This window comes from Bufo bufo, chromosome 10 (genome assembly GCF_905171765.1).
Source record: "Bufo bufo chromosome 10, aBufBuf1.1, whole genome shotgun sequence".
NCBI classification, from domain to species: Eukaryota; Metazoa; Chordata; class Amphibia; order Anura; family Bufonidae; genus Bufo; species Bufo bufo.
In genome coordinates, this window is record NC_053398.1 from 62891623 (window position 1) to 62902895 (window position 11273).

General features: G+C 50.6%; 1 protein-coding gene across 2 annotated transcripts; it reads right to left on the reverse strand.

The window, feature by feature from the left end:
• Nucleotides 1-5786: 5786 nt before the first annotated feature.
• On the reverse strand, nucleotides 5787-10982 carry LOC120981217 (translation initiation factor IF-2-like). 2 transcript variants are annotated; one of them, XM_040410765.1, is made up of 3 exons: nucleotides 9990-10982; nucleotides 7437-7517; nucleotides 5787-6514 (listed from the first exon to the last, which is right to left on the reverse strand). In XM_040410765.1, exons 1-3 carry the CDS (start codon nucleotides 10882-10884, stop codon nucleotides 5919-5921), a joined length of 1572 nt encoding a protein of 523 aa, XP_040266699.1. In that variant the 5' UTR covers nucleotides 10885-10982; the 3' UTR covers nucleotides 5787-5918. The 2 variants fall into 2 exon arrangements, with proteins under 2 accessions (XP_040266699.1, XP_040266700.1); XM_040410766.1 differs by lacking the exon at nucleotides 7437-7517.
• Between the last annotated feature and the right edge of the window lie 291 nt (nucleotides 10983-11273).

Sequence of the window (11273 nt, forward strand, 5' to 3'; positions counted from 1 at the left end):
TGCGGGATGAGGTGATGGTTAGACTGGTACTATTTTGGGGGGCATACGCCTTTTTGATCGCTTGGTGTTGCACTTTTAGTGATGTAAGGTGATGTAAGCACAGTTTTTATTTTTTTGACGGTGTTCACCTGAGGGGTTAGCTCATGTGATATTTTTATAGAAATGGTCAATACGGACACGGCGATACCTAATATGTCTACATTTCTTTTTTTCCCTGTTTTTTACCACTTTTTTTTACTTTATTTTGGTAAAAAGACCCTTTTTTTTTAACTTGAAACTTTTATTTTTTTGTTGAAGTTAATTTTTTTTTACTTTTTTGTTCACTTTATTATTTGTCCCACTCTAGGACTTCAACATTAGAGACTTCAACATTAGAGGGTCTGATCCCTGTTTCAATGCAGCACAATACATCTGTATTGTGCTTTATTGAACTGTTAGGCCCCTTTCACACGGGCGAGAATTCCGCACGGGTGCAATGCGTGAGGTGAACGCATTGCACCCGCACTGAATCTGGACCCATTCACTTCAATGGGGCTGTGCAGATGAGTGGTGATTTTCACACATCACTTGTACGTTGTGTGAAAATCGCAGCATGTTCTATATTCTGTGTTTTTCATGCAACGCAGGCCCCATAGAAATTAATGAGGCTGCGTTAAAATCGCAAGCATCCGCAAGCAAGTGCAGATGCGGTGCGATTTTAACGCATGGTTGCTAGGAGATGATAGGGATGAGAAACCCCGGACCCCATTAAAGTCTATTCACTGTATTATTTTCCCTTATAAGGCCTCATGCACACAACCGTTTTTTTTGCGGTCCGCAAAAACGGGTTCCGTAGTTCCGTGATCCGTGTCCGTTTTTTCTTCCTTGGGTCTTCCTCGATTTTTGGAGGATACACGGACATGAAGGAAAAAGTTGTTTTGGTGTCCGCCTGGCCATGCGGAGCCAAACGGATCCGTCCTGACTTACAATGCAAGTCAATAGGGACGGATCCGTTTGACGTTGACACAATATGGTGCAATTGCAAACTGATCCGTCCCCCATTGACTTTCAATGTAAAGTCAGGAGTCCCTATTATACCATTGGATCTGAGTTTTCTCCAATCCGATGGTATATTTTAACTTGAAGCGTCCCCATGTTAAAATATACTATCGGATTTGAGTTATATCGTGAACACTCAGATCCGACAGTATATTCTAACACAGAGGCGTTCCCATAGTGATGGGGACGCTTCAAGTTAGAATATACTAAGAACTGTGTACATGACTGCCCCCTGCTGCCTGGCAGCACCCGATCTCTTACAGGGGGCTGTGATCCGCACAATTAACCCCTCAGGTGCCGCACCTGAGGGGTTAATTGTGCGTATCATAGCCCCCTGTAAGAGATCAGGTGCTGCCAGGCAGGAGGGGGCAGACCCCCCTCCCTCCCCAGTTTTAAATTCATTTGTGGCCAGTGAAGCCCCCCCTCCCTCCCCTGTATTACATTCATTGGTGGCCAGTGCGGCCCCCCTCCCTCCCCTGTATTACATTCATTGGTGGCCAGTGCGGATCCCCTCCCTCCCTCCCCTGTATTACATTCATTGGTGGCCAGTGCGGCCTCCCCTCTCCCCCCCTCCTAATTAAAATCCCCCCCATCATTGGTGGCAGCGGACAGTTCCGATCGGAGTCCCAGTTTAATCGCTCGGACTCCGATCGGTAACCATGGCAACCAGGATGCTACTGCAGTCCTGGCTGCCATGGTTACTTAGCAAATTAAGAAGCATTATACTTACCTGTGCTGTCTGTGGCCGGCCGGGCGCTCCTCCTACTGGTAAGTGAAAGGTCTGTGCGGCGCATTGCTTATAGCACAGACCTGTCACTTACCAGTAGGAGGAGCGCCCGGCCGGTCACAGACAGCGCATGTAAGTATAATGCTTCTAAAATTGCTAAGTAACCATGGCAGCCAGGACTGCAGTAGCATCCTGGTTGCCATGGTTACCGATCAGAGTCCCAGCGATTAAACTGGGACTCCGATTGGAACTCTCCGCTGCCACCAATGATGGGGGGGATATTTTAATTAGGAGGGGGGGAGAGGGGAGGTCGCACTGGCCACCAATGAATGTAATACAGGGGAGGGAGGGAGGGGGGGCCGCACTGGCCACCAATGAATGTAATACAGGGGAGGGAGGGAGGGGGGGCCGCCCTGGCCACCAATGAATGTAATACAGGGGAGGGAGGGAGGGGGGGCCGCACTGGCCACTAATGAATGTAATACAGGGGAGGGAGGGGGGGCCGCACTGGCCACCAATGAATGTAATACAGGGGAGGGAGGGGGGCCGCACTGGCCACCAATGAATGTAATACAGGGGAGGGAGGGAGGGGGGGCCGCACTGGCCACCAATGAATATAATACAGGGGAGGGAGGGGGGCCACACTGGCCACCAATGAATGTAATACAGGGGAGGGAGTGGGGCCGCACTGGCCACCAATGAATGTAATACAGGGGAGGGAGGGAGGGGGGCCGCACTGGCCACCAATGAATGTAATACAGGGGAGGGAGGGGGGTCTGCCCCCTCCTGCCTGGCAGCACCTGATCTCTTACAGGGGCTATGATACGCACAATTAACCCCTCAGGTGCGGCACCTGAGGGATTAATTGTGCGGATCACAGCCCCCTGTAAGAGATCGGGTGCTACCAGGCAGCAGGGGGCAGTCATGTACACAGTTCGTAGTATATTCTAACTTGAAGCGTCCCCATCACTATGGGAACGCCTCTGTGTTAGAATATACTGTCGGATCTGAGTTTTCACAAAGTGAAAACTCAGATCTGAAAAAGCTTTTATACAGACGGATCTGCGGATCCGTCTGTGTGAAAGTAGCCTACGGACACGGATCATGGACGCGGATGACAATCTTGTGTGCATCCGTGTTTTTTCACAGACCCATTGACTTGAATGGGTCCGTGAACCGTTGTCCATCAAAAAAATAGGACAGGTCATATTTTTTTTACGGACAGGAAACACGGATCACGGACGCGGATGAACAACGGTGCACTTTCCGAGTTTTCAACGGACCCATTGAAAGTCAATGGGTCCGCAGAAAATCACGGAAAACGGAACAACGGACACGGATGCACACAACGGTCGTGTGCATGAGGCCTAACATTGTTATAAGGAAAAAAAATTGCATTCTTAATACAGAATGCTTAGTAAAATGTGCCTTGAGGGGTTAAAAAAAAATATATATTAACTCACCTCATTCACTTGATCGCGCAGCCGGCATCGTCTTCTTTCTTCTTCTTTCAGGACCTGCAAAAGGACCTTTGATGACGTAATCGCGCTCACCGCGTGGTGAGCGCGGTGACGTCAGCGCAGGTCAAACTGAATGAAGATAGAAGAACCTTCTATCTTCATTCAGCAGGACCTGCACTGACGTCACCGCGCTGATCACGTGCCTAGGAGACCTAGCCAGGGGGTTGGGCCTCTTAGGCCTCCGTACATGCCAGGCACCCAAGCCTTGGAATGGCTTGGGGCTGTCATGGCAACCGAGTCCCCGCCACAGCAGCACGGGGACCTGATGGATGAGGTGAGGGAGTGCAAATCTCCCATATGCCGCGGTGAGGGCTCTGACCACGGCATATGAGTGGTTAATCGTTAATTAATTATCACTAAAAGTATTGGCAGGGGTTTAGTGAAAAAAATTTAAATAAAAAATGCAGTGGGGCATGATCGTCTCTTGATCTGATTAAGGGCTTATGTACACAAACGTGTTTTCCGTGTCTGTTCCATTTTTTTTGGCGGTCTATATGCAAAACCATTTACTTCCATGGGTTAGCAAAAAATGGAATGGAAATGACTCAGTGTGACTCCGACCGCATGGCCGTTCCGCAAAAAAGATAGAGCATGTCCTATTCTTGTCCATTTTGCGGACAAGGATAGGCATTGTTACAATGGATCCACAAAAAAAGGATATAATACGGATGTCACATGGACGTCATCTGTATTTTTTTGCGGATCCGTATTTGGGGACCACAAAATACATACGGCCGTGTGCATGAGCCCTAACCTACATAGGATAATGATGTGTGTATAAGCGCGATGCTAAATTGTGTTTAATTTATACTATATATATATATACATACACACATCATAGTTATTACCTTACACAGCTGTAAGTCAGCTTCTACAGGACTCCAACAACTTTACTATTTTAGTGGTTAAAGTTACCATCCCCCACATGGCAAACTTAAAAGTGATATGACCCTCCCCCATTTCTCCTACACAGACCAAGAAATTGTGCTGACATGTTGACTAAAGTGCCCCCTCCCCTTAATTCCTTCCACAGGTTATGTACTTCACTGGTCAGCTTTGCTTTTGTTATCTTCGGAGTCTGAAAGACCTCAAGCTCCACAGCAGCTAGAAAGCTGCCAACCACTATCACCACTGCTTCATAAAGTGAGATTGTATAGAAAGCATTGATCCTCTTGTGCAGAAAACCTCCTGCAGGGAGACGTCTCGTCTGCAGATGTTCCTCTATCAGAGTTGCTACATGGGGAAAAAAAAAGCCTCTCTCGGATATTACTCTGCATGTCACATATATGTATCTGATGTGACAATAAACCAAGAAGCATGAGTAGGGTTATTGGCTACGCTCGGGTCCACTACCCCATCATTTAGCTAACTAACCTTCCCCATTTCCTCTCCCAATAACCACACACAGCCACTGTTTGGATTAAATCGGCCACAGCAGCCGTCTTTTATTAAATAATATAAATAACATGAATAAACATAACACTTGATATAACAATGACATATATATATAAATATATACATGTCTAACTGACGAGGGGGGTCCTAGAAGCCGCCTAACTGCACCTTAAACGACCACAAACCACCACGGCAATTCCATCTTGCCCCCAGCCGCGTACCACAAGCTCGGGGACACCAACTGACGGACGCCATACCAAGCCAACCAGGTGCCCCAACTCTGAGAGTCCAGCCCCACCATTGAGGCCCTCTCATTCACCGTTACCATCCAGTAGCCCCAGCTTCTATGACCTCCCCCCGCCACGACTGCTGCGACAAACGCAACACTTAAAGACACACTCCGTCCACCACCCCTTGTCCTTTTTTTTTTTTTTTTTTTTTTTTTAATACATTTTTTTATTTTTTTATAAAATACACATTTTTTTTTTTTTTTTTTTTTTATTATATATGCATCCCCTCTATAATATACCGTTGCCGCCCTGAAACATCCAAGTACACACTACGGGAGGGAGGGAGGGAGATGCTGGCTCTCTGCTCCTAAAATGGCAGGCGCTGACCTGCCTCACCACTACTTCAGCCTGCCGCTCCCCGCCCCTTTCTAGCTCCTCCCCCCTTTTCCTGCACTCATCCACTTAACCCTTACCTTCCCTGACCCTTGCTCACAAAACCCCTCATGCCGGCCTCCCCTGAAGCGTGCCGCTTCGTCCGGCCTCACTTGAGTAGGGTTATTGGCTACGCTCGGGTCCACTACCCCATCATTTAGCTAACTAACCTTCCCCATTTCCTCTCCCAATAACCACACACAGCCACTGTTTGGATTAAATCGGCCACAGCAGCCGTCTTTTATTAAATAATATAAATAACATGAATAAACATAACACTTGATATAACAATGACATATATATATAAATATATACATGTCTAACTGACGAGGGGGGTCCTAGAAGCCGCCTAACTGCACCTTAAACGACCACAAACCACCACGGCAATTCCATCTTGCCCCCAGCCGCGTACCACAAGCTCGGGGACACCAACTGACGGACGCCATACCAAGCCAACCAGGTGCCCCAACTCTGAGAGTCCAGCCCCACCATTGAGGCCCTCTCATTCACCGTTACCATCCAGTAGCCCCAGCTTCTATGACCTCCCCCCGCCAACAACGCGCAGCTTGACAGCCCTTAAGCTCGCGCGTTCCGCCACACCCGGAGGGCTGTTTCAATACCTCCCTGCAAGTCCAGTGACCACAAATCAATGCCCACCGCATTGAGGTGGACTCCATCCTGTCTCCAAAAGCCTCCTGTTCCTGCTTCCAACTCGGGGTGCCTCACCACCACCGCCCCATGTTTGGCACAGAACCGCCCAATCACCCTGTTCAGCTTAATCCTAGCCTTATTCAGCCTTTCAACCGATCTCGCCTCCCTCCAGACCTTCCTGGGGACAATGTCCGACCACACAGTGACAACTGACGGGAAGAGGGACCACAAACGCAAAAAATCAAAACGTATATCCCTGATCAACTCTCTGCAAGGTCGGACCCCTAGGTCATTTCCCCCAACATGCAACACCAAGATATCTGGGACTCTATCTAACCTGGCTTGCCGATGAACCTCCTGCAAAACACTACCCCACACCATACCTCTGCGTCCGATCCATCTTACTATGGCTGTCCCCCGATCAAACCCCAGCTGCCGCCCATTCTGCCGAACATCCGCTCGTAATGCCCCCCAGAACACGAACGAATGGCCCAGGATCCAAACTAATAACGGGGCATCACCTGAAAAAAGAACGAGACAAACATGGTTAGACACAGCCTTAAACTGCCCCTAAACGCACATACAGCCGAAAACGCTCCGACTCCCACCTCCCAATACGCTTAATCACTTCATCTCGCACCCCCAAGCGAGCAGCCTCTGTGGCAGCACCTATCCTGAAGGAATGACCCGTAAACTTGCCAGAGTCCATTCCTAGATTACGCAAACATTTCTTGAATACCGCTATAAATTGAAATCGTGATAAAAAGGAGCCATCCTCGTGTCTGAGAATCGGGCCTGCCGCGACCCCTGCCCTTCCTTGAAAATCCTGCAAACACCGTACTGGACACAATAGACATCCCGGCACCTCAAACAATGAGACTAAATGACCCCTCCCCTCCTGATCCGTCTTTGAAAATCTCAGATAAATCAGCACCCTGTCGTCATATAACGTTACATCCTCAGTCCTCAGACCCCCTTCCCGCTGCACACTTGCACACACTAACTCCCCTAAACGAAAGGCTCCGAAAAAAGCCAGAGCAAAGGCTAGTCTAAATAAGCTCACCTCCCAAGCCGAGCGACACACTCCAGCTACCTGCTCCCCTAACTGTAACAATAACGAAAAGGACACCGGTAGGCGGGAATCTTTGACACGCTGAAACCTTCTATAACCCTTCAAAATTTGTCAGACCAAAAAGTACTTAGTAATGTCCGGGGAATTCCGCAACTTGAATCCGAAAGCCAAGCCCGCCATGCAACCATTGATCTTGGCAACCGACCAACCTTGATCCTTCACGTGGCCAATGAACAGTAACAACGGAATTTCCCCGTCCAGTACCTCGACCCCTAGGTCATTACACCACTGCTGCCACCTACTCCAAGCCCTATCGTACATCCTCCACGTGCCTTCACTCAATGATGCCTGCAACAGACAAGCTACGGTACCTCCAGGATCTCCCACAACGACTCTGGACACACCAATCCGACCTGACTCGCCTCCGGGGCCAGCTGGCGAAACCGCTCCCACTGAAAACGAGAAAGTGCGTCAGCTATACAGTTAGAGGAACCAGGCACATGCACCGCAAACACCCAAGCATTAAGGGACAAACACCGGAGAACCAACTGCTGCAATAGGCAAATAACTGGGGGGGAAGAAGCCGTTACCCTGTTGATGGCTTGCACAACTCCCAAGTTGTCACAATGGAAACGAACCTTCTTGTGCCGAAACTTCTCCCCCCAGAGCGTGACTGCCAACACAATGGGGAAGAGTTCCAACAATGCCACGTTTTTTACCCACCCTTTTCGTACCCAGGACTCAGGCCACCGACCCGCACACCACTGCCCTTCACAGTACGCCCCAAAACCCGCTCCACCCGCAGCATCCGTAAACAATTCGAAATCAAACGCATCAACCACCCCCCCCATAACTAATGCTCTGCCATTAAACTGTTTTAAAAAGGAATCCCAAACTTTCAAATCCCCTTTCAACTCACTGCCTAGTCTAATAAAATGGTGGGGAGACACCACCCCTCCTGTCGCCGAAGCCAACCTCCTACTAAAAATGCGGCCCATAGGTAGGATTCTGCATGCAAAATTTAATTTGCCCAACAAAGACTGCAGGTCCCGCAGACGAATCTTTTTTGCTGTCAATGCCGCCGCCACCTCTGTTCTTAAATCTGACACTTTGTCTACTGGTAGCCTACACTCCATCCGCTGTGTATCTATGACAATACCCAAAAAACTTAGCTCAGTAGCCGGCCCCACCGTTTTGTCCACCGCTAACGGGACTCCAAAACACTCAAAAACAGACTGTAATGTGGATAACAACAACGAACAAACCCTAGATCCCCCCGGCCCCAAACACAGGAAATCATCCAAATAATGAATGACAGAGTGACAACCTGATTCCTGAACCACCACCCACTCCAGAAAAGAACTGAAACGCTCAAAATATGCACACGATATTGAACAGCCCATTGGCAAACACCTATCCACAAAATAAGCGCCATTCCAAAAACAACCCAGTAAATACAAACTATCCGGGTGAACTGGCAACAACCGAAATGCCGCTTCAATATCACATTTTGCCAACAGGGTACCCGGACCCAGCTTCCTTACCCATTCCACAGCCGCATCAAAGGAAGCATAAACCACAGAACAAAGTTCCGGGTCAATGCCCTCATTGACCGACGCACCCTTAGGGAATGATAAATGGTGGATGAGCCTAAATTTATTAGGCTCCTTCTTAGGGATCAAACCCAAAGGGGAAACTCACAAGTTACTGATGGGTGATGTAACAAACGGACCATCCATCCTCCCTAGGGAAACCTCTTTAGCTAACTTTCCTGTCACTATGTCCGGGAACTGCAATGCCGAGCGCAAATTCTTCCGCTTCTCTAAGACTGGTAACGGGTGTGAAGGTATATGAAAACCGAACTTAAACCCTGAATACAAAAATTCAGCTAACTCCTGGTTCGGATATCTATTTAGATGCCCCACCATCCTTTCCACTCGCACTGGGGTCTGCCCCTTTTGCAAAACTATCCCCCCCCCTTTGTCTACCCCCTCTAAAACATCTGCTAGCCCCATGGCCCCCGCCACACACGGAACATTCATGCCTAAATTTGCATTTTTGGCCGAATTTGCAACTTCCCTCATTGAAAAGGAAGCAGTATCCTCTTCCAACTGGGGGCGTCCCTGTACCTTGCTGTACCCCAACCCCTGACTCACTCTGAAAGGACTGACCACTCCTACCTGGCGCTGTCACCCTCATCCATAACGCAATGTCCTTATGGTCCCATCTCATATTAGGACGGACCGCTTTCCTCTGACGAAACTGCTCGTCATACCGTAACCACCCGGAACCCCCATACACTCTATAGGCTTCCCCAATAGCATCCAGATAGCAAAATAAAGGGGAACAGCATTCCGGACTCTTCTCCCCAATCACACTTGCCAAAATAGCAAAGGCCTGTAGCCAATTACTAAATGACCTAGGGATAAGGCGATAGCGACGCTTATCATCATCCTCCTTTCTTACTCCGTCCTTTTTTACCACATCAAGGTTGAACCGCTCCAACGGAAGCAGCGAAAAAATTTCTATATACTCTCCCTTCCAAATTTTCTCACGCACCTCCGTTTTCAAATGCGCTCCCAGGGGACCCTCAAAGCAAACATACACCTCCCCTTTTGCGGCGTCATCTAATCTGGGCCTATCCTCCTCACCTCCCGCCTGCGTCTGCACTGACACTGATTCGGCTACACTTGTGCTATTGGCCACTGCTACATTACTATTGTTAGCGGTCGCCGGTACATTGCTATTTTCTGCCCCCAACCCCCACGCTGCTAAGGGGGTAGCCCCCGTTGCCCCCCTATCCTGACTAACCCCAGCTAAACCACACAGCAAGCGCCCCAAACCACCGATAATAGCACTATTGCTCCCCCCCGCCCCAGGCGCCACATTAAATATAGATAACAGTGTTCCCAGTGATGTCTCACCTAGCTGCCCGGGTGCTGTGAACCCGGCAGCCGCAGGTCCTGATTCCTGACGGACGACTCCTGGATCCACGACATTCCTTTGATGGGTACTTGCGCTGTTCGCCGGCAGCACCCCAGCCGGATCACTGCTGGGTGCGTTAGGAATGGCTCTGGGACGCCCTCTGTCTTCCATGGTGTCAGGACCAGTAGCAAACTGTCCGCCCTCAGGAAATGGCCTGCGCAACTCCCTGTCCTCCATATAAGCATCTGCACGCCTGTCTTCATGCCCAAGAGGCCTGCTCTGGGGCGGGGAGCCGTCCAGAACAGCCTCGTCCTCCTCCTCTGTAAGAAGCGCATCATGGCAAGGCCTGCGCCCGTCCCTGGCACCTACAGGCGCAGCCTCGTGTGCCACTGAAAGGGGCTCATCCTGTAAGGGCCTGCGCCGGGCCGCCCTGGCCGACCGCGCAGCCCCGCTGCTGCCTCTGCTGCCACTACCTCTCCCACGCTGAGCAGGCCTCCGACTCCTGGGGACAGGAGGGGATCCTGCAGAACCAGGTCCTGACTCCCCTGTTGCTGCCGCGATGGGCTGAGGGGGAGGCCCCACAGCCTCTGGAGGGTCCCGCCGGACATATGGATTCCTCCCACGCCGGGAGGCCGCAATAGGCTTAGAATGCTCCCGGCGTGGAGGGTCCCTTGTGGGGCTCCTGACACGGCGCCGGACCCGGGGGGGTAAATCAGGGCTCAGGCGCGCCGGCGGCCGTACCCGCCGCGGCCGTGTAGCTGCTGGAGTAGGGCTAGACGTACCCACCTCCGCCCCCCCTAGCAATGCGGTCACCTGCTGCTCCAGCCAGTCGCTGCCCCTGGTGTCCGCCGCTTCCCTCAAGCGCCGCAGCATCACCTCCACTGCTTCTGCCATTGCTGAATCCGATGCTGCAGTTCAGAAGATGTTGGCTCTCTGCCAGATGCTGGCTCTCTGCTCCTAAAATGGCAGGCGCTGACCTGCCTCACCACTACTTCAGCCTGCCGCTCCCCGCCCCTTTCTAGCTCCTCCCCCCTTTTCCTGCACTCATCCACTTAACCCTTACCTTCCCTGACCCTTGCTCACAAAACCCCTCATGCCGGCCTCCCCTGAAGCGTGCCGCTTCGTCCGGCCTCACTTTACTACAACTATAGTGAGTGCCGCTCTGTTTTCTTCACTATAAGGCCTCATGCACACAACCGTTTTTTGGGTCCGCATCCGAGCCGCAGTTTTTGCGGGTCGGGTGCTAACCCATTCACTCCAATGGGGCCGCAAAAGATGCGGAC

Coding starts and splice junctions, on each gene's coding strand:
- LOC120981217 (XM_040410765.1), bottom strand. CDS start 10,884: ATGGCAGAAGCAGTGGAGGTGATGCTGCGGCGCTTGAGGGAAGCGGCG. Junction 7,518..9,989: donor CACAGCACCCGGGCAGCTAG/GTGAGACATCAC, acceptor TCTCGTTTTCAG/TGGGAGCGGTTTCGCCAGCT. Junction 6,515..7,436: donor CGTTGTGGGAGATCCTGGAG/GTACCGTAGCTT, acceptor TTCTTTTTTCAG/GTGATGCCCCGTTATTAGTT.